Genomic DNA, 27,148 nt, shown 5'->3' on the forward strand with positions numbered 1-27,148 from the left:
ATACTTAATTGGATCAAATCTAGTCGTGATTGAGTATTCCCCCTTGCGTTTAACCTGCAGTCATCGGTCAAGTAAGTCTGAGGAATTAAGAGCTGGAAATAAATACCAATGATGGCTAATGCTAATCACCTCACTTTATAGGTCAGGACCACACGTGCCAGATCTAGGTAAAGAAGTGCAAGGAGAAAGAACTGCAGAGGTCCTTCTGGATTTACACTTACTCATGTATTAGTATATTGCGAGGTACATGCACCTCTTACAATCTGCTTGCAATATGCTATCTGCAGGGAGAGATGATGCAGGTTGATGAAATTCTCAAGCTATGAGTTGTAATTCTTCACCTCAGTGTTCTGCTGCAGGTGCAGAAGGCTTATGTAAAAGTATGTGTAGAGTTGAGCTGTGGCCAAGACATTAGCGCACATGCTCGCATACACTGGAGGCACAGATATGAGTGTGACTTGGACTTCTCCTGTTTCCCCGTCCTGTGCTCACGTTACTGTCCACGTTGTCAATAAAGAGGAGTATATAAAAAAAATTATTTGCGAATTTAGTTGCATTTCAATTAATCGTGCAGATTCTTTATTTTAATTTAAATTTTACATTGAATTGAATTAATTATTAGCTTTTCTTCAAGTCGCGAACCCCCATTTGGGAAACCCTGCTTTAAGGAATCAACCTACAAATTAAGTTGCCCCTGCATATAACATTTTTTCATGCAAAGTATTGTATTATTTACATGCACAACCCATTAATTCGTCCCAAAATTTTAATTCTGTCATCATTTAAATTTTAAAAGTAGGCCTACATTTTATTTTATTTTATTTAGTAGTTGTCTACTTTCACTTTCTTTGACTGTAAAAGAGTAGTGTAAATATTTTGCCTTGTGTGTTCCAGTGAATGAAAGAAAAAAAAAATCATGGGTGAATAAAACATAACAAAATTAAAACTTTTTAATTGAACTAAAACCTTAATTGCAAGAATTAGGGCTACTTCTTAACTGTACAACCGTTTTAGCACTGTACAGCCGACAGTAACACAAAACCATCTTTGGTACCAGAGCTGTGTGGGTTAGCAGAGCATTGTGGTTTGTTGGTATCCAGTCTCCTATTCCTGACATTGATCCACTTAGCCAAACACCAGTCTATCCAGACACTCTCAAAAGGAATGCAATGATTAAAGGCGTGATTGTTAACAGGGTTACCCTGTGGGTCAGTGGAAAGCTGGATAAATAGCTGGATAAATCATTTAGTAACCTGGCAGCTTAGTAAATCTTGCTCAAGGTTGTTTAGAAACATGCACCTTGGAGCCATCAAGCACCTGAGACTAAACCTTGTTGTTATCTATTGGGATTGACTATTTTCTAAATGGAACTGTTGCTCTGGGCTGTAAAATCAGAGCAGACAATGAGCTAATGCCAACCTCCCTTGTGTGGCGAGAGAGCTAAAGAACAAACCTGCGCTGCCTGCAAAATTAACCAAAACGCCACGCTCATAAATTATCCATGAGACGACTGACTGCTGATGAGATGTCTAATGAGGGCAGAGGGTGGGGCTGCTGACAACAGTTCATTTCGTGTTGGGTTTAAAAAGTGAGACTACGCAGGCAATCTGTGCAATGGGAATGCTAATATCTCTCCATCGCTCATACTGCACTTTGTCATTACCCACATGCTAAAAATCAGGTGAAAATAATGCAATTCTGACACTTTTCTGCAAACTCCAGTCATTCAGAAGTAATCTACACTATTTACAGCCAAATGTGAGCCAATTAGAGCTGCAACTAACAATTATTTTTTCTGTCGCCTAATCTCACTATTATTTTTCCGATTAGTCGACTACTCTAACGATTATTTTTATTACAATAAATAATAAATCTAATGTTTTTTTTTGATTAGCTAATGAATCCTTTGGATAACTTTACAAAAAAATATAAGTACAACTTCTAATATAATATTTAAACCTTTATTCATTTTCAACCCATGTGGTTGAAGTTTTTACAGTATACAAAAATAAAGAGGCAAAGAAAATTATTTTACTATGGTAAATATGAGTTTACTATAGCGCTTATAATTAAACCACAGTAGCCACAAATTTACAGTTGTCTGAGACGTAATGAAATGTTCTTTAGCATCAAAAACCACAAAATGTAGTCAGGGTTCTGCTATGGTTTAGCATGGTTTCCAGAGATCTGGAGCTGATTCGGGGTAGCTCTGTGGTCTGTGACGGTTGTCTTGCGACGCACAGTCTTTTAAGGAGCCGTTCACATATTGCATCTTTTGCGCGCTCAAGTTCGTTATTTCCTATGTAGGCGCGCGGTATGCGCGCTCATAATGGAAGCGACGGGGTCGCGACGTGCACGTGAAAACAGCCGCGTCCGCATCGAGTTAAAAACATCTAAACTTTTCAGAATGCCGCAAGCGCACTGCGGGTCATGTGCCAAGAACTAACCAATCAGCTTCATTCTTTCCCGTAACAACGTTGAAAGCTCAGCTAAGATGAAGGAACAGCTGATCATAGATATCATATATATATATATCAATAACAAGCACCTTGTAGTTTTACAGCATTAAGCACAAGGCTTGTAATGACAGATAAAACCATCAACCCTGTTAGCTTTCTGATGGCAAAATTGTGTCCCAAGATTAATTGAAATTTATGAGATGGAACAATGTTATTTCGAAACAGTTAACAACCCTCTATATTGAGAGTAAACAGTTTGCATATGCGACTAAATCTTACTCTGGGCCACTAAATAATGTCTATCGTTAGCCACTGGCTAATTAATTATTCGATTTTACTAGTATGTGTGTAAGAAGCTAATTATAAGTTTAGCATATACATATTTTCAATCGCTGAACATCGACTGCGTGATTTAGTTTCACTCTCAGTCAAGCGATCTGTGCTATTTTTCAGTTCATCTCAATGGTTGTGCAGCATACCTGGGTCATTATACGAAAACGTGCCATTTCCCACTTTTAATGTTTGATTTTCAAATTTCTGTTTTGAAAATCTTTAAGCCCCTTTTTGGATTAAGTAGATCCTTACCTCTCAGGAAAATGTGCCGTGCCATCTCAGGCTATCTTATTTTTTTCATTTTTTTCATTTAACTAATTTAAATGTGTGTTTTTGGTCAACCCTGTTACCAACATATTAATTACTTTTTGAAAAGGTTTTAAATACATGTATAGAACAAATCTGATATACTGTGGAAGATATACTCCCCCTTGTTACATTAAGAGTGTTTGTGAATTGAGAATATTGAAAGTTTTATTTTTTTAAGGGGATGAATACGTTCATTTCCAAATTACACTCTCCCAGCATCTTCTGTTTTAAGAAAAATGTATGGAAACAAAAATTAAACACCTCAATTCAATTTTGAGTGGATTATTAGCCTCTCTTACTAAACATTTACAATTAATTGATTACATTTTTATTTACATTTTTTAAGTTATATTAGAATATTATACAAGTAACAGGGTTGACACATCAGTTACAGGGTTGACAACAGCTACCGTATTGATTATACTGCTTGTTTGAGTTACAATTATGGTTGTAATGGAGTCTTAATTGGACATTCATAAACCTTTAATTCAACATGACTAATCAGCATATTATGTAGACGGCTCTATTGAGATATTTTAGCATAAAAATGATGAAAAACCGAAACTTATCTGTTTGCATGAACTTTAACTTTAAAATGTTTTAAACTGTTGCCCCGCCTTCTACTTCTCAAACCTTATACTTTCTATGATATTGTGCTGAGAAAACACAGATTTACCCATTCTGTGTTGGTAGTGGCGTGTACCACAGTTTGCTTTGCCAATTGAGAAACTTGATTGGTAAACGGTTTGCCAGAATATACCCTGACCCAGATCTATCCCGTTAGTGAAGCACTGGTTTCCACACTGGTTTCATTAAATAAATAAATAAAGGAAATTATTATTTTAAAAGATTCACGAATAAGAATCATCTGTTCACGAATTGGATCGTGAACTTGCATTACCGAGCCAAAGATGATACTGAACATTTCGAATGAATAAAGAAGTTCATCTGTAAACCACATAAAGCTATTGTTTGACTTCATAAACCTTTATTTTATGCATGCTTCGTATGGATCTGTTGACTGAATGCATAGTGTGATTTCTAGGAGAATGTTTGTGTCGTTATGTGCTTGTAACGGGAAAAAATCAGTCGCGGTATTGTTTGAAATCCCCAAACTTAAATATTAAATTAATAAATTACATCAAAATAAAAGTAATCACTGGTAATCTAAAATAGTTTTCAGATGTTACTGTAATCTGATTACCCCTTATTTAAAATGTAATTTTAACGAAATACAGTTACTCATATTTTGTATTTTACATACGTAACGCTGTTACATGTATTTCGTTACACCCCAGCCCTGATTATTTATGATTGTGTAGCATACTGTAAATGTAAGTAGTTCACATGCCATCAGATAATCATACAAGTCACACAAGCTTGATTTATTTTTTGACAAGAAAACTTTTTCAAACTATTTGGATGGAGTGCATGTATGGAGAGTATCCCAAATGCAAACTGAAAAGCTTGTTAATTTATTGACTTCTCATAATAAAAAAAATAATGACTTTTGATTTATAAAGCACATTTATAAAACCCAATGCACTTGTGTGTATCAGTATAGATCAGTAACCTCAACATATTTTAGCCTATCTATCAGTAGAATAAATAAAAAAACATGATTTTTAGGGATAAAAACTGTAAAAACATGTATATTATGTATACTATTTGTAAGAAAAGTATGTCTGTTAAAATTCTCAGTCATCCAGGTCATAGTTATCCAAGAAGGGTTGGCTCAGGGGTGACAACCCCACAGAGGTTAAATGCCTGGCACTCCCCATCAGTCATTTAGAAATGAAGAAACCCCTTGGATGAGAGGCAATAGCTTCAAATATGGACGTACCTAGTCCAGTTGCCCTTGATTTAACCCTTCTTGTGTATACAACATGGGTAAGACACACAAAAGCGTACTTGGGTCAACCCTCTTACCCTGGAATGGTTACAGGGTTGACGGTAACAGGGTTGACGAAAAAGGTTATTGCCGGCCATTACTAGCCATGAGGTATAGGTAATGACACTACATTACGTGCCTTAATGAGAGGCTTAAATATTATCATATATGTAAATTTTTAAATATGTACAAAAAACTTTTTAACATATGCTTTTCTGGTAACAGGGCTGACACAATGAGCGTGTCCCTGTCTTTCAGACATTACATAACATCAAAGAAAATTCATTAAAAAGAAGAGAACACTTACTTGTCTTCTACCATCAACTTCATGAAAGTCAGATAATGTCACTTCCTGGAACTGATGCAACTTTTGGAACAGTCCATTATCTTTAAAGAGGTGTTTTTATAAAAAGTAACAGGGTTGACGAGAACCTAGGGACCCGACTAAATTGTGTGTTTTTTTATTTTATTTGACACGTTAAGAATAAAATCCATTTATGACTAATGAACTGACACTTAAGGCTTTATACAAGTATATGTTTTTTTATGATAGTTTGACTTTTTTGGCCTCGATAGCAAGTAGAAGTAGAAAAATCTTACTGAGGGACAGGCCATTTTCAACATTTCTTCAAGATGCTTTGTACAAAAATGTGATTAAAATCCTTTAAAAACCAAAGAAACAGAAAATAATTTATTCTTATATTATGAGACATTATGGAAACTAAAATATAAAATATTCTATTTCTTTTATGTTTTATTAAGATTTACAGAGCTTTTTTTTCCTGAGGGACACAAAATGGCACGTTTTCGTATAATGACCCACCTGTATTTGACATGCCATAAATTCTAGTGTGAAGGTGCATGACTCACTGTTGCTTTGCTGAGAGTGCTGCGTTTCTCAAACTCAAAGAAAGAGATAGAGTCTTACATACCACACCAAAATGACTCGCTACATGTAAACCACATTCTTTGTTGTATTTTACTGTCAAAATAACAGAGTTCATGTGGAATTGCTCAGCTTTTAAGAGAAGTAGAACATAAACACATTTAAAATCTTCCCAGTCAAAATTGATCAGCCTTTTAAAATGTGCATGTACAGTACAGACCAAAAGTTTGGACACACCTTCTCATTCAAAGAGTTTTCTTTATTTTCATCACTATGAAAATTGTAGATTCACACTGAAGGCATCAAAACTATGAATTAACACATGTGGAATTATATATGGAATTATATACATAACAAAAAAGTGTGAAACAACTGAAAATATGTCATATTCTAGGTTCTTGAAAGTAGCCACCTTTTGCTTTGATTACTGCTTTGCTCACTCTTGGCATTCTCTTGATGAGCTTCAAGAGGTAGTCACCTGAAATGGTCTTCCAACAGTCTTGAAGGAGTTCCCCGAGAGATGCTTAGCACTTGTTGGCCCTTTTGCCTTCTGTCTGCGGTCCAGCTTACCCCTAAACCATCTCCATTGGGTTCAGGTCCGGTGACTGTGGAGGTCAGGTCATCTGGCGCAGCACCCCATCACTCTCCTTCTTGGTCAAATAGCCCTTGATCCCTTCAGTGTGAGTCTACAATTTTCATAGTCATGAAAATAAAGAAAACTCTTTGAATGAGAAGGTGTGTCCAAACTTTTGGTCTGTACTGTATATCTTATTATTTCATCACCAAATCTGGTTTTGTTTTTGTGATCTTGTTTTCTTTCAGTTGGCACAGGTTTTGAATTTCTTTTTGAAACTGACTAATCACAGGCATCACTGAACTGAGCTCATGCACTTTAGTTTTTGAGTAAAAAAAAAAAGATTTGTGGGTAATTTTAGCAATGATTACTCAAAAAGGTGAATAAGTTCAGATCAATGATGCCTATGATAAAGTAGTTCAGTGTTTTCCACAGACTTACACTATGTGTGGCGACACTTCTCCTGGGAGAAAAATAGGCTAAATATAAAACAGCAGATGGCTGATTGTTTGAAAATGCAAAATAATTTTCTGTCAGCAGGAGGCGCTTTTGGAGCTGCAGAAATTGTGGTTTCCCCAGTAATGACTGTAATCAAAGCAGGGCTCTGCTCAAACACTACTTTATCGGGCATTATAGGAAAGATTAAATGAAAATGGCATTGAACTTTTCTAAAGACAGTCTGTTCCTTTCAAAGATACATTCATATAAAAACACCCGCGCTTGCAGTGCTCATGTTCATTCAACAAAGCCTTTGACAGAGGACCTGACTTTTGGAAAATCTATTTGTGGCAGTCAGTTTCAATATTGTGGCTGGCCACCACAAATAAATCAATGTATGGGAAACACTGTAGTTCAAAGAAACAACAAGTTGATAAAAAGACTGAATCCAATGTTTGGAATGGGGGGGGGGGGGGGGGGGGGCTTATACGCTGTGATACCCTGTGTGAGCAAAGTCATTAAGTTTTAATCCAATACAATAACACTAACTAGGATTTTCAGGAAGAAATTCTTCTCCGGTCAAATATCTGGAAAAAGGCATGTTTTCCATAATACCCCAAAGATCTGTGGAACGTCCTGCTGAATTGTAAAATAATTCAATCCATGTATGCCTACTGATGATTCATAGCATAAGGTAATATTGACGTTTTATTGTTGGGACCTTCTCACTATTCTTTCCAACAGTCTGTTTGTTTTGTTTTTAAGTGTAGTATTCCCCAAGAAGTGATATCCACATTATTCTATATTTGCTTTATTCCCCTCTCCTCTATGGATATAACCTTAGGTGTCATTGTCCATTCACACAGCTTTACATTATATGAACAATTTTTTTATATGAATCCTTTTTCTTATCCTCCTCTTTCTTTCTCTCTCGCCTCCTATTTCTCCTGCTTGTCTTCTTTATTCTGTCTGTAAGCTGAATGTGCCCAGTGACAGGTCTTGTCAGAGAATTCACAATCTTGACATAGCATTAACTTTGAAAGCACTTGTAAGAATGATGTAAGATTATGACGATTATTATGCATTTATTCATTTCACGAAATTATTAATGTACAAAGTCACATGAAAACTTTTATTGCTGCCTTTTGAAACAGAAATAACACAGTAACCAGTAAATAATACAGAACAAAATAATAATGATAAAAGACAAACAAAAGTCCATCTCTCCAACTGGAATTACAAAGGCGACCCCTGCTCTGTAAACATCCTTTATTTCAGTATTTCCCTTTTGAAAATAACTAATGAAAATAGACCACAAAAGTATTTAGTGTTTTCAGTTTGTTCAGCACACATACAAACATCCAGGAGGATACAAACTTGTTGTGAACCCTGCCCTGCGACTTTTATTAATAAAATAGCTTTTGATTCTGAATTGTTACATTATACATTATATTATTCATCAGCAACGAGTGGGAAAAATCACTGTTTATGTAATTTAACACACGCTTGTAGAGAGAAGAGCAGATGCAGGTTCACACACACACACACACACACACACACACACACACACACACACACACACACTTCTCTCGCTCTCGCTTTTTCTCTCTCCCGATTGAATAATTAGAGTAGCTAAATGTTATATAATCAATTAATTCAAATAAATGTGATCTAACCGCACTATTTAATCTCTGTCTGATCTGAATCGGACAGAATGTAGTTTCGCGTCAGTCTTGTCTTCACGTTGCGCATTAAAATAGTTTAAGCCATGTATTCTCTCTTTCGCAGCCGTTTTTACGGCAATATTTAAATGTCATTCTTGGTGAACCCAAAATAGTCCCATACTATCAACTTCAGTCATTTCTCTGGTGGAAATAAAGGATCACTGTTTGGTTCCTCTGTCATAGTTAATCTAGTGTGTGTAGCCTCTGTGTCTCTGATAAGAACAGCATTTTAAGCTGGTGCACCGCTAGTGTAACTTTGTTTTCATTTTGCCCAAGTTGCAACTGTTTATTTCCATGCAACAGAAACACTCTGTGTAGCGGAGCCTTTACGATTAATTAACTGTGCTGTTGTAAATCACTGCATCCCTAACGACCATCAAGGCTTGATTACAATGATCCACAATCAGTGAAGGGCAGCCAGAGTTGTAGATGCAGTTGAATTCAGATTGAAGACTAATGTGGTGGTGATGCAACTTAAATATTTCAAAATTGACCATTAGGCAGATTATGCATTACATTTAAATGTGTGTGTGTGTGTGTGTGTGTGTGTGTGTGTGTGTGTTTGTGTTTGTGTGTGTGCAGTTTATTCTACAATCTGAATCCTGCAGGTCTGTCTCTGAATGCAGGTGGATAGGTGGCCCTTGTTGTCTGAGTACCTCACAGTGTGTCTCTATGTGTGTGTGTTGTGGATGTCTTAAGGGAGAAATGCTTGTGGTCTATGAAGAATCTCAACTGTCTGACACAGCATTAATATTCTCACTGCCTGCATTGTCTCTTTCCCTCCCAGCTCTGTCTGTCTCTCCATCAATCTTTGTATCTCCCCTTTATCCCTCTTATCGGAAATCCTACCACCTCCTGTCTCTCATTATTTAAAAAAAATGTTTTTATACCCTTTTGTATTCTTTCTCTCAATTTCTCTTTCCCCCTACTTTTATTTATGTTATTCTGTCTCCCTCACTCCCCCTCTCTCAGGAAGTTGGTTTGAATATTTAAATTGCTGTAAAAGCAAATCTATGCATCATAACCATGCTCCCCTGCATTTCTGAAATGCTTTTAAATGCACTGGGTTTGGAATGCCACACACCCTACTATTTTTGAAAGCAGGTACTAATATGCAATATGCATACTGTGCATGGTATGTAAATGATCTGTATGCATGCAATACCCTGAAGAATTAATACGTTCCCCAAAATGTTTAGTATTCAACCTGGGAACACTGCATTGCTTACTGAGATATGCAAAGATGTCTTCAATACCAAGAGAAAGCCATCTGATAGCATTCCCATTCTCATCGCAATTTATAAATCCAGAATCTAATGAATACAAAATTCTGACATTTCAACTTTTTTGAATGGCTGTAAATTAAGAAAGATAGTATTTGCTCACAGAATGATGCATGGCAGTTACGAATGGATCAAGCTTACTTGCTTTGACTGCGAAAAGCTATTACTAATTTGATAACTATAATAAAATCTAAAATTCAGAGAAGATATCAGATGATTTTAACATATAAACAGTAAGGTCATGTGACAATGTAGCGTTGTTTGAAATGTTTTTCCTTGCATATGGTTTCACATCTAATAAAAGTAGACAGGAAAAGAAGAATTCAGTAAGCAGTAGTATAACATTCTGCATGCATGGAAAAGCCAGATTACTTATTTACTAAAACTTACAGGTCTACAAACGAAGCAAACTATGTGGGTTAGTTAGGACCCTATGATTTCAGTGATGCGGAAAACGCAGACAGAATCGTGGAATCCAGTCATGAAAACGGAATTCAAAGTTTAACATAGAATGTCACGGAATTTTAAAACATTTTGAATGAATTAATCAAAAGAAGGTCATTACACTTACATCAAATAGTGATATGGACTAGTATCTGTAACTATTAAGCAGTAAAAGTGTATTTAAATATGAATCCTGAATGTTCTGCGTGCCTCTGTTAATGAATGGCGCAGACACAAGGTTTCATTTATTACACATATACTGAAGAGAACGTGACGCTCACTTTGATTTCAGCTTCTGAAATAAACACATGAACAACATCTCCAGGACTCTGAGAGCCTTCATGAGTATCTTAATGTTTGATTTGAGTAAAACTAGCGTCATATCACATGCACAGAACTGTAAATGTATTCACGGCAAGTACATACCCATTGTTTGCCAAAAAAAGTTTGCTTAATTTTCAGTAATTAAAAGATAAATTAAATGAATGTTTCATGCCTTGATTTGATAAGAAGAATGTAAATACACAACACAGAATTTTTGAGGGGGAAACAAATCATAAAGCTTCTTTAAGAAAAAAAAAAAAGTAAATTAGGTTGTTTTATGCATTCAAATAATAAGAAATGCTAAAACACAGAATTTGGTAACAATAAAAAATATGGTGAGATAAAAATAAAACATTTCATAGGGCCCTAAATGTATATTTATTTATTTTGTTTACTTTTATTAAATTAATGCGAAAATGTTTTCATGGTTTATTTTTTTTTTATCTACAAAATTAAATCAAAAGGCAAAATATTTGTATTAATTAACTGAAATAATTTCCTGAATTATACATTAATCATGTTGAAGCAACATGCAACACATCATGAACCATAGCACACTACAGTCTAAAGCCTTTACTGTTGCATATTTTTCAGAAATAGTGCACAGAAGGACAATGATCAAGCATTTCAAACAGTAGTATGCCATACAGTACTTGTTACACTGAAACCGCTAATATTTAATTCCAAACATAGCCTTTGTATTGGCCATTAAAGTCAATTCCCCACACACAAACACTCATAAAATGCACACAACCCACATCCATGCCCTTTCCACTGGGACATTCCATTGACGCAGGGCTTCAGCTGTACTATTCTAAAAGGCTGCATAAACCACTTCCTGTCTCTCATACCCACACAGAATTGCTGGTGTCCAGTTTTAAGTGTGTATTTTTTAAATAGGAAACACTCACACATATTTATCTGTGGGCAGCGGACGACTACAAAGACCAAGAGCTCAATGACTCCCTGACATTGCGTACAATCTAACTCACCCACACTGTTTACTGCAAACACTCAACTTGGTGATGCATCCACCTACTCGCACACCAACACACATCCTGCGTGAGGTACGTACATGGTCTGCGCCTCAATGTGCTTCAAAAATCCACAATAAGCAATAAAATAAACAACAAACCCATGTATGCTGCTAAAACAATGAAACTGCATATGCTACCTATGTGTGAGAATACACAAACACCAACGGACACGCACATGTTCCGCTTGCTTTCAGTGGCGGATGAGAAGAGAGCACAGCAGGACATTGATATTCAGAACACCCACACACAGCGTGGTGAGGATCTGAGATCTGGACTCTCCGAGAGTTTCCTAGTTAACACACACACACCACAGTCCTCTGCAGTATCATCATTAAGCAGACTCACTCGTAAAGTACACAAATTTACTCAAGCGCACACAGCATTATTCCCAACCAAACTGCTCTGTGCATTGTAAATACAAACAGGTTTCGCTCCCCCCAGAAAATATTGGGATAAACCCATGAACGATGCTCTATTATGCACCAATTTTGGACCAAACAACCAATTTTTCTGCCATCCACACTGAGATACGCTGTATGCATGCAGCAAGGAATACAAGCTAAATGACTGGTCAGACACGTATGGCAAAGGCGGCATCAATGGAAATAGCAGAGATTAAACCTTGTGAATGTTTGTAAAGGGTAGACAGATGATGCCTAGCCTCATGTATTAACCATAAAGAAATTTACACATCAAGGCAGCCAAATGGATTTCTGATGCAAGCATACACGAGACAAGAGTAAATGATGAAGCTGAAATGTGCAGGGAGCATCGACCGCAACAATCCTGAGCTGCCCATGTCGATGTCGGGAGGGGGGTAGTATCGATCCCCATTTGTGCTTTCTAGTCCAAGTTTAGCCGTGAAATGGGGCAACACTGAGAGATTCAATGCAGCTTGAGCTTAATCAATGGAGATGAAGGTTTCGTTTCCCATTTCGCTCGCTCAAGGATGACACATTGAGGATAATTGCAGTCTTGTTTTTCAATCACCGAACAAATGTATGGCGATAAGAGCGATGAAGTGAGCCCTGATGAAGGCTCCTTAGACCTAAGAAATTAAGTAGGCATTAGTTCCACCAACTTGTCTTTGAGACTTCCTACTCTGTTGCCCTTCAGTAGTAACGTTGTATGTAATTTCCTATGTAATGACGTCCCGTCCACACCACTTAATCTGAGGGTCTGCAATCGAACTATATTGAGCCTCATGCCATAATGAAACAGATTCGCTTCACTTGGAAGTTTCCACTGATTTTAACTTTCCTGCATGTTTGAAGTAGTTGCATTTAACTTCTGATCGCACCCGACTACCACTGAAGGGAAGTCGAATTACATTTTTGCATGAGAGAATGTGCAGAACACTGGAAAGAGATTTCAATTTCCCTTTGATGTTCTCATTACTGTGCTGATGGCAGCCAAAGGGTCTGAGATCTTATAATTACTGCATCAATAGGCAAATTCTCAATTATAACAGAATAACTAATTATTATGTCCAGATTCAAAATAGCCTTTTCTTGATGAATTGTCTGAAGTGCTTCATTTTAACTGCCCTCAAGGGAGAGTCAGAGGTGGTTGTCTCTTTATTAAAATCAAACATTTTAGACTTCAGGAGAAAGAAAATCTCAGACATGACACCTAGTGGAATAGTTGTAAAAGTCAAGCTCTGATGATGCAAAAAGATACTCGAGCATGTGAAAGCTCTATATTACAGATATGCCCAAAAAGCTGATGCCTCACATGCTCCTGATTGAATAGTCACAATATATTTTCAATGATTTTGCTGGTGATGCACAGTAAAGAAAAGAAAAGTGATTCTAAATGTACATTTTATTTACCTGTCAAGGATATTTCATAATCTTGTGTCGTCTAACGTTAAATCAGAGCTCTCAAAGAAAATATATAAATATAAGGGATAATATTACAATTCGTTCTGATAGCGATTTCAAGTTATCACTAAAAACTAAAATCTATTTTAAATGCTACAAGTGAAATTAGGCATTAGACCTACATTATAATAAAAAAAAAATAGATATTCACTTTCAGATTAAAAGTTTACACCTATAATTTAATAACACTGTTACACGGATATTACATTGTGTTTTACTCAAGTAAACCTAATCAATTAGACTCCATGTACCGGTCACTTCCATCACATTACAGTGTATGAACATTTGCATCTTGAGAACAAAAGCAATTTATCTAGCCAGTGAAAATACTAGGTACCTCTTCAGTGTCGCAGACATACTGTACAACAATGCAATGGGACTTGAAGTTGGGGTGGCTCTCCACCACAGCATTTGCATTCAAATCATTGAGTCTGGAATTGGCTTTAACTGTGAGGAGTGGGAAACTCATCTCTACAGGATTTGGTGCTTTGGTTAAGTGAACACTCCATAACCTTGGAGCTGATGGAATACTACTGGCTTGTGATGGTGAATGGAGTCAAATGCGCATTTGTGTGCACACTCGCTTGCCTGTTCTAGAGAGACACTGCGTTGATATTCTTCCACCATTAACATACAATGGCACATCCGTGTCAGACTTATGAGACTTTTAAGTTGTTCCGATCACAACAAACTCAGAAACATGTGCCAAATGAAAACAATGAAATCAATGTGTCCTAAAATCAGCTCAACATGTCAGATATGTTTGATATCCTCCGACTGAATGGAATCATGACCATCATACACAATGCGATTTTCTAAGGAATTTGTCAACTCCAATCTGCAGACTGACTCTGACTTTATCCCGACTGTAAATCAGTGGAAAATCGGGGCAAACGGCAATTTGTATGGCTAATTTGTTATTTTGTGGTCACCATGGTAACTGCATACAGATCACCTGACCTTGTGGCAAGTTCAATGATTTGTTCAGAGTGCTGACAGTGACTCTGCAGGTAGGCAATCAGGTGGACTCAAGTGAGTGATGTCACACACACGGGTATCTTTCATTCAACCAACAGAGTCCACTGGAACATGTTTTTCTCTTTTACATGACACACCTGGATTGAAGCAAAAGACATGACTCAAAACAATCCTTAAAAACAGTGCAAAGGTCATTTAAATAAGACCCCAGGTGGAAATCTAAAAAAAAAGAGATAAAACTTTTAACTTTTAGTGTTGTCACAGTACCAAAATTTCAGTATTCGGTACCGATACCAGTGAAAATCCACGGTTCTCTGTACCAATTTCGGTACCAAAGCAAAACACAAAAATATGCTAATAAAAAAATTAAAAACTTTTTATCATTAAAATAAAACCAATACCATTCTTTATACTTATTTACAATTTTGTTTTAAGTTTTTCTACAAGTCAGGCTCCAAACAAAAAAATCGAGTAAGGAGCCATTGGCTCCTATAAGAAAAAAACTTAGATGCCAAATGATTTTTTTAGGTGCCACAGAATAAACGTGTTTTATGTGTTTTATTTAAATTATTTATTTTACATTTTAACTTTTTAATCATACTGACGTGTTTATGTCTCATCTTTTGTTGACTTTATCAGCATTTTAATCCATCTTGTAGATGACCTTGGAATGAAGGTTCACTTAAAGTGGGAGCTAATTGTATTTTCCAACTTGAAATATACAGTCATGCGTTGTTTATTACACAGAATCTGTACCAATATCATGGACCATAAGCAACACTAGTTTGGGGTCCTCCTCAATGCATCCTGTAAATGTTGTCATACTCTCTTAAAAATAAAGGTGCTTCATGATACCATAGAAGAACCTTTTTTTTCCTGTCTAAATGGTTTCATAAAGAACCTTTAACATTTGAAGACAACAGATTATGAAAAGGTCAGAAAGAGATTGTTCTGCCAAGAGCCTTTGACTGAATGGTTCTTTGTGGAACCAAAATTGTTCTGTAAAGAAACTTTTAAGCTCCTTTATTTTTAAGAGTGCATGTATTTCACATTTTCAGTCTGTTTTTCTTAATTAGTAAAATGTAATTTTATAGGAGGAGTTGAATCATGTACAACAGGTTAAGTAAAAATATTAAAATTCAATAGCTCATAAATATAGCAAAATGCTCCTCTTTATAGTTATTTTTCGCTCGTTTTTTTCCAGGCGCGCCCGCAGCTCATCGAGTTAAAAACATCTCAACTTTTCAGAATCCCGCAAGCGCACCGCAGGTCATGTGACAAGAACTAACCAATCAGCTTCATCCTTTCCAGTACCAACGTTGAAAGCTCAGCCAAGAAGAAGGAACAGCTAATCATAGATGTATATGGATAGCCAGTTTTAAATAAATTTAGTAACAGAGCTACTGCAAGCGATTTTTAGTGCTGCAAATCCATTTATCCTTTGCTGAAATTTACGCGTCTTCATGGAGAGGTTGCTTAGCAATGGCAGACCCCTCAGGAGCGCAAGAGCCCGAAGGCTTATGAAATTATGAAAATCAGTAAACAAGTTTCACCCAAATTTAATTTGTCTTTTAATTAATGAAATTTAAACACATTTTATTTTTTGGTAAATAAAGGGGATTTGCTATTAAAATTAAAACATGGAAGAAGTTTTACAGTTCAAACAACTTGTAAAAGTGCATGTAGCATCTGATGACCCCTTTAACACTTTTAGAGTAAATGTAAATGTTTAATTGAGCTAATTATCCTATAGCCAGGTAAATGATACATCAGTAAATGATAAAGAAATACCTTCAATAATGACGTAAAAATCCTTACAAAATACCAAAACTATGTCTTAAACATTTGTTTTCTTGCCCTAAAATGGAATGTGAAGCAAAAAAAAATAAAATAAAAAAATAAAATAAAAATCATAATCAGAAAAAAATCACAATCTGGTACACAGTACTACAACATAATGCATTTCTATCCCTCACAGCCTAGATTTTGTTCACAAAATTCAGTAGGCCTTTGCCTTCTACTCCGACTAAGGACCATAACACAGTTTGTAAAGAGGTATACAAGTACTGGGGCACTAGAGCAGCATAAATACAGCAAAATATTGCAGACAACAAAATACTGGCTATGAGCCACCAACCACCAATTGTTTGATTACCAGCAATCTTCAAAATATCCTTTATGTTCAACATAAGAAAGCAACTCGTACAGGTTTGGAACAATGCAAGGGTGAGTAAATGATGACATAATTTTCATTTTTGGGTGAACTACCCCTAAAAATTCACTCTGTGTGTTACGTGTGTTAACAAAGTGGATAGCTACAGTGATTATATTAAATGGACTTACACAACTAGCCGAAAGCAGCCCTTGAAGTGCTGTGAGGCAAATAAGTCAGGGATGGGCTGCTCCAGTCCTGGAGGGTGTTGATTATGTTTTATTAGGGATGGAGCTAAACTCTGCAGGACAGTGATGCTCCAGGACTGAAGCTGCCCACCCCTGATTTAAAGGGGGGGTGAAATGCTATTTCATGCATACTGAGTTTTTTACACTGTTAAAGAGTTGGATTCCCATGCTAAACATGGACAAAGTTTCAAAAATTAAGTTGTACGTTTGAAGGAGTATTTATGTTCCCAAAATACTCCTTCCGGTTTGTCACAAGTTTCGAAAAGTTTTTTTCGAGTATGGCTCTGTGTGACGTTAGATGGAGCGGAATTTCCTTATATGGGTCCTAAGGCACTTCTGCCGGAAGAGCGCGCGCTCCCGTATAGCGAGGCAGAGCACAGACATTTCACTGATCAGAGCGATTCACTGATCAGAGCGAGAGCGTCGCGAAAAAAGTCACAAAAGGAGTGTGTTTTTGGTTGCCAGGGCAAGACAACCCTGCAAAGATTACCAAAAAAAAAAAAAACAGCATTAAGGGACCAGTGGATGGAGTTTATTTTTACAGAGCATCAACGGAGTTGTGCAAGTGTTTTTGTTTGTTCCCTGCATTTCGAAGATCCTTGTTCACAAGGCCCAGTTTGACGACGGATTTGCGTATCGTTTATTTCTTAAGGATGATGCAATCCCAAGGAAAAAGGGTCACGATCGTGTGTTGGAACCGCAGGCGGTGAGTAAAACTGCTTCAAATATCTCTGCCTCCTTGTTAGTGCGTCCCCTCCCATGCCAGAGACCCAGGTTCGAACCTCCGGTCGTAGCGAGTCGTTGCTGCTGCTGCTATCGTTCAGTTTCAGCCTCTGGATCTGATTCTGGATCATAAATAAACGGCTGAATCTGACTGTAAGCCATGGTTTGTTTTGGATGATGGGTTTTCCCTCACGGTAATGTCAGAGCCTTTAATATGTTATTCAACGGCTCTGGGTAATGTCACAGCTTCCACATGCTCTCAACGCAAAAGCCTATTCGCGCTCGTGATTCTTTAGCTCCGCCCACACGTCACGCCTCCAGCCGGTCGTGTTTTTCCGGGAAAAATCGGTACAGACTATCTTTCTCTTATGAATATAATAAAACTAAATACTTTTTGGATTTATGAAGGATGCAGTACTACTCTATATGTACTCAAGATTAACAGGATATTGAGTGAAAACGAGCATTTCACCCCCCCTTTAAGCACTACAGAAATCCATAGGCACTTAAAGGGTTCGTTCATCAAAAAATCTAAATTATGTAATTACCAACTCACCCTCATGTCTCCAACCGTGAGTTTATTTTTGGAACACTGTTTAAGATATTTTAGATTTAGTCCGAGAGCTCTCAGTCCCTCTATTGAAGCTGTGTGTACGGTCTACTGTCCAAGATAAATGGAGGTCTTACTGGTTTCGAACGACATGAGGGTGAGTTATTAATGACATAATTTAGATTTTTGGGTAAACTATCCCTTTAAGATGCATCATAAGTCCGGTCAAACTTTTCACACATCAGCAACTGAAATAAGGCTTTGAATTTACTGGTTTAGACGCTTGCTCAAATCCTTAACCTTAAGTATGAGTAATAGTGATGCTTGACTGGGCAAACAGTCATAATAAACGAAAACAAAGCCTTCATAAAACCTTATACTTTCAGTACTCCTTGAACAAATATTCCACCCCTCCAATGAATTCCATTTGACCATCATTTTCAGCTATCCATCTCTCATGCATTCTCACTTTCTGTTCCTTAGGTGTCTGAAGGAGGTGACCTCAGGGTGGGGAGTTTGAGAGAGCCAAGCCTTACACCCCCTTCTCTCAAATTCAAATCAATGCCTCCTCTCTTCCCACTCTGCTCTCAATTCGAAGTAGTATTTCTAACACTGTGTCACATTCAAGCAAAAATGAATTTGCACATTGATTATCACAAGGCCTGAAATCGACCATTCTTCAGGCACCGAAGGCCTTGTATTTAATGGTTATATATTTATTTGGAGGCTAGAGGCCTGGATCGATCACCTTCCCTTTCCTCAATCTGACTTTCCCAAAGGAACACAGAGAAATTACCCAGCCAGCCATTGGTTTTACTTGGCAAAGGCTGTAGGAATGAGTCACACTGTGGCAGGGAATTCACCCCGGGCCTAACAGACTGTCATTCTCCATGCCGAAAATAAAGAAAAGGAACAGGTCGGACAGATACATCCACCGAAGCGCTCTGCGTATGCTCTTTCAGACAGCAGAGGCATTCTTTCTTTTTATGGATGCAGCAGGCACAGGACTAGGGGGATGTTAAGCACAGATGTGTCAGTTCTATAGGAATGATCCAGCCTTGTTGGGAGCAACGGGAAAACAGGTTATCGTGCTTCCAGCTCATTAAAGATCCACTCAAGTACATCACACATTGATCAGAGTTGCAACGGATTGGGCGTTTTTAGGAATTTTGATAGTGAGTAGGGCTGCACGATAAATCGCATACAATGTTTAATGCACATCTTGTAAGTAAAGCCGGTTCTGTAATCAGTGGTAAATCTACACCTGCGTGATTTCACATTGAGCAGCATTAAAACTACACAGAGCCGCTCTTCACTGACAAGCTGCTCCAAACCACAATCATATTTTGCGCATGTTTTGTGCAGCTTGTCTGTGAGAAAACATAATTTGTGCACATACAAATCATTTTAAAAATAGCCATTTCCTACTTCCTCTGTATCTGTAGTAATTCTTTGGCAGTGAATGACTGAATACTGAATGCTGGAATAAGGTTCAGTTGATATGCAGAATCAGAGAGACTTTGCCATCATGCCAGGCCAGATGGACAGCCTTGCATGTAATTAGCAGGCAAATCCACTTGTCTTTTTCTTTTCTTGAGAGCATAGCCATCGCATAACGGTGACAGACTAGCACAGCACATGTTCGCTTTCCTCAGTGTACCAATCCACATGACTAAAACCATGTGGTACAATAGCTATCTTCAATTTAAACTTCTTTTCCAGGGGTAAAATACCTCTAAACTTCATTCTACAGACCCTGTTTCCAATTAATTTTCTAATCTCCACTGTTGCTCCTAATTTGTCTGTGTTAATTAATTTGCCAGTCTCTCTTTCTTTTAACAGCTTTTCAATAATTCCTTGCTCCAATAATATTTTTTATTGCATGGTCTGTTCCATATAAAACTGACTTTCCACTTGTTCTTGGGCAAAAAAAAAAAATATGCTCAAAGACTGAAATAGATTTTATCTACCTGCACAAATTAAGTCCCTTGGCATGAGGACTGACTTGGGGAGCCCAGGTTTGAATTCATTACATTTTTTTTATATTCAGTAAGACATTTGAGGGCATAAGAATACACATACATTCTTTTTTGAAATTGCGTATGTTAAATCAAAGTTGCATCATCCAAAACAGCAGTATTCAACAACAAAAGCAATAATTTACACAGATCATAAAAGCACAAATGCTCACATTTTTGGAAGTGACAATGATCAGCCATGAAAATACAATAATTGCACAACTTCATAACATTTCCTTATTAATTTTGGGATTGATTATGTTGCCATTATGCGTGACACTCTGCAGTTTGACTGGTCACAGCTACAGTACATCAACACTCTCTACATGGTGACTTTCAGTCTGGGACAGTCACAGCTCTAAAGACTCAATTTATGAGTACTTCTGAAGTAACTGAAGTAACTGAAGTAAAACTGATTAAATGGAAGGCATGCCTCGGTCTTGAGACAAACTTTTAAAACTGAACCATTTTAACTTGATACAGTGTCTTTAATATGTAACACCCCTGGTGTAAGAATCTAAGCCTTCATTTGACGCAAATCTACATTGACCAACAATACATAAATAGCAGAACAGGCAGAACTTGCTCTTTTGCCCAACCTCCCACTGCAGCCGATGTATCTGTACAGAAACCAAGCAGTCAAAATTACTAAAGTGAACATCCCTAAAATCATTTTTGTACTCTTCCTCTAAACTATAATTAATCTATCCTCGGCCCATGTCTGAGGGTATTGAAAAGGAAAGCATTCAACAAATATTGACATCTCAAATGAATACTTAAGCATCCAAATGACTCAAGAAACGTATTAACCAAAGCCATAGTTAGAATACACAAGTGCTCCTATACATTGCATACCAGAGCGAACATTTTTAGATGTCAGTAACTGTACTCTGCATGTGACCTTGTTTTTCTTTATGAGTTTTGTCTGTGTTTTTTTTTTTCATTAATAGGATATATGTGACTGTAATGAGCTGCAGGAGGAAGATTCCTGCTCGGCTGGTCATTGATCACTCCACCCCATGCCTCCATTTCCCAGGAAAGCCATTTGTCAAGATGATAATTTGCTCTGTAGCACAGAAGATTGTGCACTAAATATAAAAACTTTCCTAGTCTTTCCCACTGGTTTTCCCAATGCCTAGTCCTGTTTCATCTACTACAAAAGAAGAAATCATTTGGACTTGTCTAGCATAAAAGAAACAATCCATAATGGCAGTATCATCGCAGTGTCACCTGAACAAAATAAATCAAAGCTTTATGTCTGGAATCATACCACCATTACAGAAAAACATGAGAGCAATGTGGTCGCTCAAATACATCAACTGCCAATAGAGTCATCAAGTCTCACAGCTACTTTAAGGGTAAACAATAACAAGAGTAAAAATTTAATTTAGCAACATACCACAGATAAGTATAAATTCATTACAGGCAAGTTTCAAATTCATTTGACAGAGCTCTTAAAGGTAGCAATGTGTTTTAGCCTGTATGTTAAGTCTTTCAGGGCACATTTACATTTCATATTGTGTTTCTTCTAAGGTAAATCTCCCCTTACATAAGCCCTTCACTGTTGCCTAGAGCTCTGAGAGCAGGGCTCCCTTTTGTTATCATCATGTTGACAGAGGCTGACCAATTAAAGGGCCCTGCTCTGATACTGGGCCGTGACACCAACCTGGTGCGGGGTGTAGGAGGCCACAGTGCCACAGGAAATGTAGGCCACCTTGCTCAGCTACACACGTTCCACATCAAACTTTGCTAATTAGCAGAGAATCTGGGGGCAGCAATGATGTGTGTGTGTGTGTGTGTGTGTGTGTGTGTGTGTGTGTGTGTGTGTGTGTGTGTGTAAAAAGGTTGGATTTTTCCTGTCACATGTGTGCATGATTGTTCTTCTCATTCTGCTTACAAGTCAGCTGATCCACATAAAGTACATTAGTATGCATACTTGTTTGCGAGAGGCTTTGCATGTGCGTTGGACAGAACGCAACTAAATGACTTTGTGTGTGAGTGTGTGTTCCATTAGCTGGGACAGCTGTAATGAGCTTGGGTTGCAGAGCCAGTGCCAGCAGAAGCTGAGAGCATTGCTTCCTAATGGGGCTGTGCAGATGCAATCAAAGCACAGCCGTGTGCTACTGACTCATCCTCGCCATCTGAATCAGCACCCCATACGTGTTCATTTTGGTTGTTTATACATATCTCAAGACCTCCATGTGAATTTCAGTCGTATTACATTGGGAGTCACATTCTTCCTGACTTCAGATTTGGCATTTTCCCCAGACGCATCATCTCACATGATTGATGATCCTTTATTCACTTGACTTTACAGTGAAATTTCAAACAGACTCGATGAGCAAGGTTTTCTCACAGCATCCATGAACGCACTTTTATCAGTCTGTGCTTTTATCAGTCTCAGCAATGTGAGCATCAGAATTCGGCGTGTGAATGAGCCTCGTTACGTTAGCCCACATAAATATCGCAGTCTACTTCAGCTGGACCAAGTGCTAGACTCCCAGATAGAGCAAAAGAAGGGTCTCACCTAGAACTGTGACAACCCACTGGGCCATAAACTCTCTCATGCCCTTGAGGGGCTCATGGGAACTGGTTGGTTGGAGATAGTTGCTCCAGTTTGTACCATGTCTGCATGCGCTTCTGAGTAGTGTGTGGCCCGAAGCTTTAAGCCTCTCAGGACTGATCTGGGATCAGCATTCATGCTGGAAGGCCTCAGAGAGTTCCTCGGCTACCTGCAATCTGGGTCAGTTTACGCATTATTTTACAGATCTTCTCCCAGTGTGGGAGTAGAAAAAGACTCTGTACTAACAAAGACATACAGGAAAAAACGCTCTGACACTCTGAACAAGGACAACTCTTAGAAACATTCATACAACAATAACAGAAAAACAAAAACAGCACTAGTTCTCATAAATATTACTATTTAAGGCCCATTTCCAAACGGAGACGCGTTTCGCTGTATACACATTCATTTTGTATCGTATAGGAATTTCATCCACACAGATTGAGCGTTTTGGGAGAGTGAAACCTTATTTTTTTAACCGGGTCCCAGAGTGGATAAATTTGAAAATGCCACCTTTGCGTTTTCATGTGGACAGTGAATTTGTATATTTTCTGAAACGATGACATCATGAGCCCACGTCTCACCCATAGTCAGACACCACTACGTCACGTAACAGCAACAAAAACATGAATACATGCTGAACGATTGTCTTTTTATTAAGTAACATTAACACAGATTAATAAATGTATTGTTCCATGTTAGTTTGTATACTGCGCGCAAGGTTTAGGCGCATAGTCCAAGTCTTCTTCTTCCATTTTCTCCAACTCTTTGGCAGAATTACAGTGCCAAATGCTGGTCTGACATGTATACTACATCAAAACCACATAACAGTTTTGTGGTTTCATGTGGACGCAGATATTTCTTGAGACAAGGGGAAAATTTCTTGAGACAAAGGGAAAAGACTGGATAGGGAAAGCTCTGGCTTCATGTGGCCGTAGCCTAAAAAAAAAAGAAAGAAAAAAAGTAAAGAAAAAAAAAACTTGCACCTGTGAAGTTTCAGGAGTGACAACTGCATTTCAAAACAGGAGGGAATCCCATGTTATGGAACACAACTCACACCTGAAATTGCCAAATACTCATTATGTTCAGTGATTTTAACCAAATCACCATCAACACGGTTGTTGCATTTTGTTTGTTTTCAAATATTTGCTTCACGGAGCATGTTCTTGCACTTTTGCCACATCTGCTTTTACTTTTCCAATTTTTAAGTAGCCATATGTTAACATGTCTTTTGATATGCACCTTTGAGTCTGAAACAAAGTAAAGTGTATCTTTAAGTGTACATGTACAAATGTCTTTGAGCTTGGCTCATAAAGTGATCCAGCTCATGGAGTTGTTAAATTGGGTAGGTTTGGTCTTACTTCCAACATAAAGCATTTGGATTTATTGTGGGCTTTTTCTTGCTTGTAGTTTTTTTTTCTTTTTTAAAAAAAAAGACCTGGCAACACAAATGAGTCAAGGCTTGAACCTTGCTCCGTCACTGTGATTTTCTTGCAAGAAGCGAGACATCTCTGATATGTACTTGAAATGGCATTCCGGTTCCATCTACAACTGCAGAGAATTTCTGTAAATGCGGTTGTCATTACCTACATTTTTCGGGACTTAACTTAATTCAGTTGTAGAATGCAGTTTCCACCCCTAAATTACTGAACTCTGTACAGAACAGGATTATGCACTAAATGGTGAATTGACACCCAGATTCAGCTGCAGTGTACATGTCTTTAAACAGAAAAAGTAAATTTAGCTATTTTTCATTTATACATGCACAAACCTTTCACTATTTTCCACTTTATATATCATGAACCAAACAATCACCACCACTGTAACACAATGGATGAGTTATCTATACAGCCTACTTTTTATCCTGCTGTATAACATCTGTAGACATCGAACCGAAACCTGTGTTCAAACACAAAGGATAATTAAAGGTAATAGATAACAGATAAACAGAATGTGACATGCAGGAAACGTGTGACTGCTGTGCACTTTGAAGATGCTGTGGTTAAGATAACAAGGACCTGGGTATTAATGAGGCTCTATTCTCATCTTTTCTACACACAAACCCCCCCACACACAAACTCTTTTACACACTTAATTGCTGCTGCAGCTGGTCCATAGTTTGCTCCAAAGGCTTTTGAGGAATGCTTAAGCCATGTTTGAACTGTAATGCTCGCTGACATTCATGTCACATACTCTGACCCTCAGTTTGAATATGAGTAACATTTCCCTACTATTTCCAACACATGCAGTGATGCATATCAATTGCAAGATGAAAGAGGGAAATACAGCAAAAAAAGGACCACTGAAAGCGATTCAGAGAGGAGAACGGGTAAGCAGAATATAGCCAGGAGATAAGTGGATGAGATGAATACAAATAGTCGAGAGTGAGGGAGAAGGGAGGAGTTGCTCACCCTCCCTTTTATCAGAGGAGAGATAAATGTGATTAATCTTAAGATAATAACACTAAAGGCACAAAGCTTCTCATTCATCACCACTACAGTTCATGTAATTACAGACAAAAGAAATTAAACTGAAGACAGGCAACAGTATAGAAGCTCTTCTAGACAAGAGAACAGGGCAGCAGAGGAGGAGGAGAAAAACAACAACATGCACCGTGTGGCGAGATATATAAAAAAAGTGAAGAAAAGCACACAGATTTTCCTCACAGGTTATTCAGCTATCCAGTCTGGTCTGTCAAGTAATGTGAATTATCACCTGCCCATACACAATCAAGTCACGTGACAGCAAAAGAAATAAATCAGTCTGGATGCTGAAGCAAACATGTCTCAATCAGGAGCCACTTCATCAACTTCTTCCTCAGAGTCGAAATGTGCAGCACGTGACCAGACAATTGGCCCCTAAATCAAAACTCTCCGGTGAATCCAGCTGTCAATAACGTTTTATTTTTATCGTGAAAAATAATGGTGTGAAAACGTGCAATTTACGTCAGAATCTGAGATGAAAATTGCTTAATTGCCATTAAAATAATATAACACAAAATCCTAAATGTGCTTAAAAAGCTTTGAGAAAAATACAAAACAAAATTTCATTTTTTTAAATTGAATTATGGCACGGACATGTATCCGTGAGATTCACCGGTCTTTTCTCTCTCGTTCTCTACGCGTTAACCGTCGTACAGGAGCTAAATTCTCCACATATCCGCAGTAGAAAACTTATGCACCCACTTACTGGATGTTTGAGCTGTTCCAGTACACGGCGTGACGGTTGTTCCCGTGGACCGGGCGCAAGTTCGTCCAGGCGAGCGCGAGGAGGTAGAGGGAAACCGCCGCGAGAGCCATTATAATATTCCTGCGTTCACGCGCACCTGCTGTGGTGGTCTCTTCGCCTTCTTCGACTCTCAGTCCCCCAGCCCCACGCGACACTCGCGGCTTTTACAACATTCCTGCGACTCAGCAAGTGGACAAACAGCCGCAAAGCGTTTATTCCGCGAAGCCGTGCCGCAGTACGGCTAGTTTGTTCAGTCACAGAGCTTCGCGCTTTCCCGAATGCAACTCCATGGCTGGCAGACAGACGCGCATCCAGGGCATCCTGAGCAGGTCTGTTGGAATTTGCTGAAACAAGTTACTGAATAATTCCTTTCTGAGAAGAAAGAAGACAAATGGTACGAATGGTACTGTTGATGGAGGCTAGAGATTACAAAAAAAGACAGAGTAGCCTGCGTCGTCGGCGGCAGGTGTCTCTTTGGTTTGGTGACTGGCGTCGACTCGACTAGAGGAAAAAAAAACACCGACTCAATAAATGTAAAAGACGATTTTTTCAGTTTACACAGATTATATATTGCGGTCAGTGAACTTCTGTGAGCTCCTCTATGCGTTAACTGTGGTTTTGTCCAAACGCACACACGATGTCAAACAGTAATATGAAAAGTAAGGCAACCATAGGCGTCCTCACTCACACTCGTTTCTGCTCCCGCCACAGAATATGATTGACAGGTTGCTGCCCGAGTAGTGGCCACGTCCCCACCGTCCACTAACCTAATAAGACACGTATATATGTAATAAATGTACATACTTCTGGTTTGTTTAACCTGTTTGGTAGAGCTGTTTTCAATATTATGAATTAATGTTGCCAATTTTTTTTTTTTTTTTACTTTTCTCCTCAACTACATTTCTAGTCAGAGTGTGGATGTGGGTGAATAACAAATGATGATCTGAGATGATAAAAAGGATGAATCTTTGAAAAATCTGGTTAAAAGAGTGCCAATTTCTTAAAAATGTCATATTTGTATCCATAATAGTTTAATACATTATTTACCATTTTCTACAAATACTTGATTTGGTTACATGACACATTTTCAAATACTGTAAATA

General features: G+C 37.9%; 1 protein-coding gene across 1 annotated transcript in view; it reads right to left on the reverse strand.

The window, feature by feature from the left end:
- LOC127935329 (ephrin-A3-like) overlaps positions 1–26,901 on the reverse strand; it is a 94,649-nt gene extending 67,748 nt beyond the window's left edge. The window contains exon 1 of the mRNA XM_052533111.1: positions 26,007–26,901. Within this exon, the coding sequence (XP_052389071.1) occupies positions 26,007–26,116 (110 nt within the window). The 5' untranslated portion in view covers positions 26,117–26,901. The remainder of the gene's footprint in view (positions 1–26,006) is intronic.
- Positions 26,902–27,148: the final 247 nt, after the last annotated feature.

Source organism: Carassius gibelio, chromosome A19 (assembly GCF_023724105.1).
Source record: "Carassius gibelio isolate Cgi1373 ecotype wild population from Czech Republic chromosome A19, carGib1.2-hapl.c, whole genome shotgun sequence".
Classification (NCBI taxonomy): Eukaryota; Metazoa; Chordata; class Actinopteri; order Cypriniformes; family Cyprinidae; genus Carassius; species Carassius gibelio.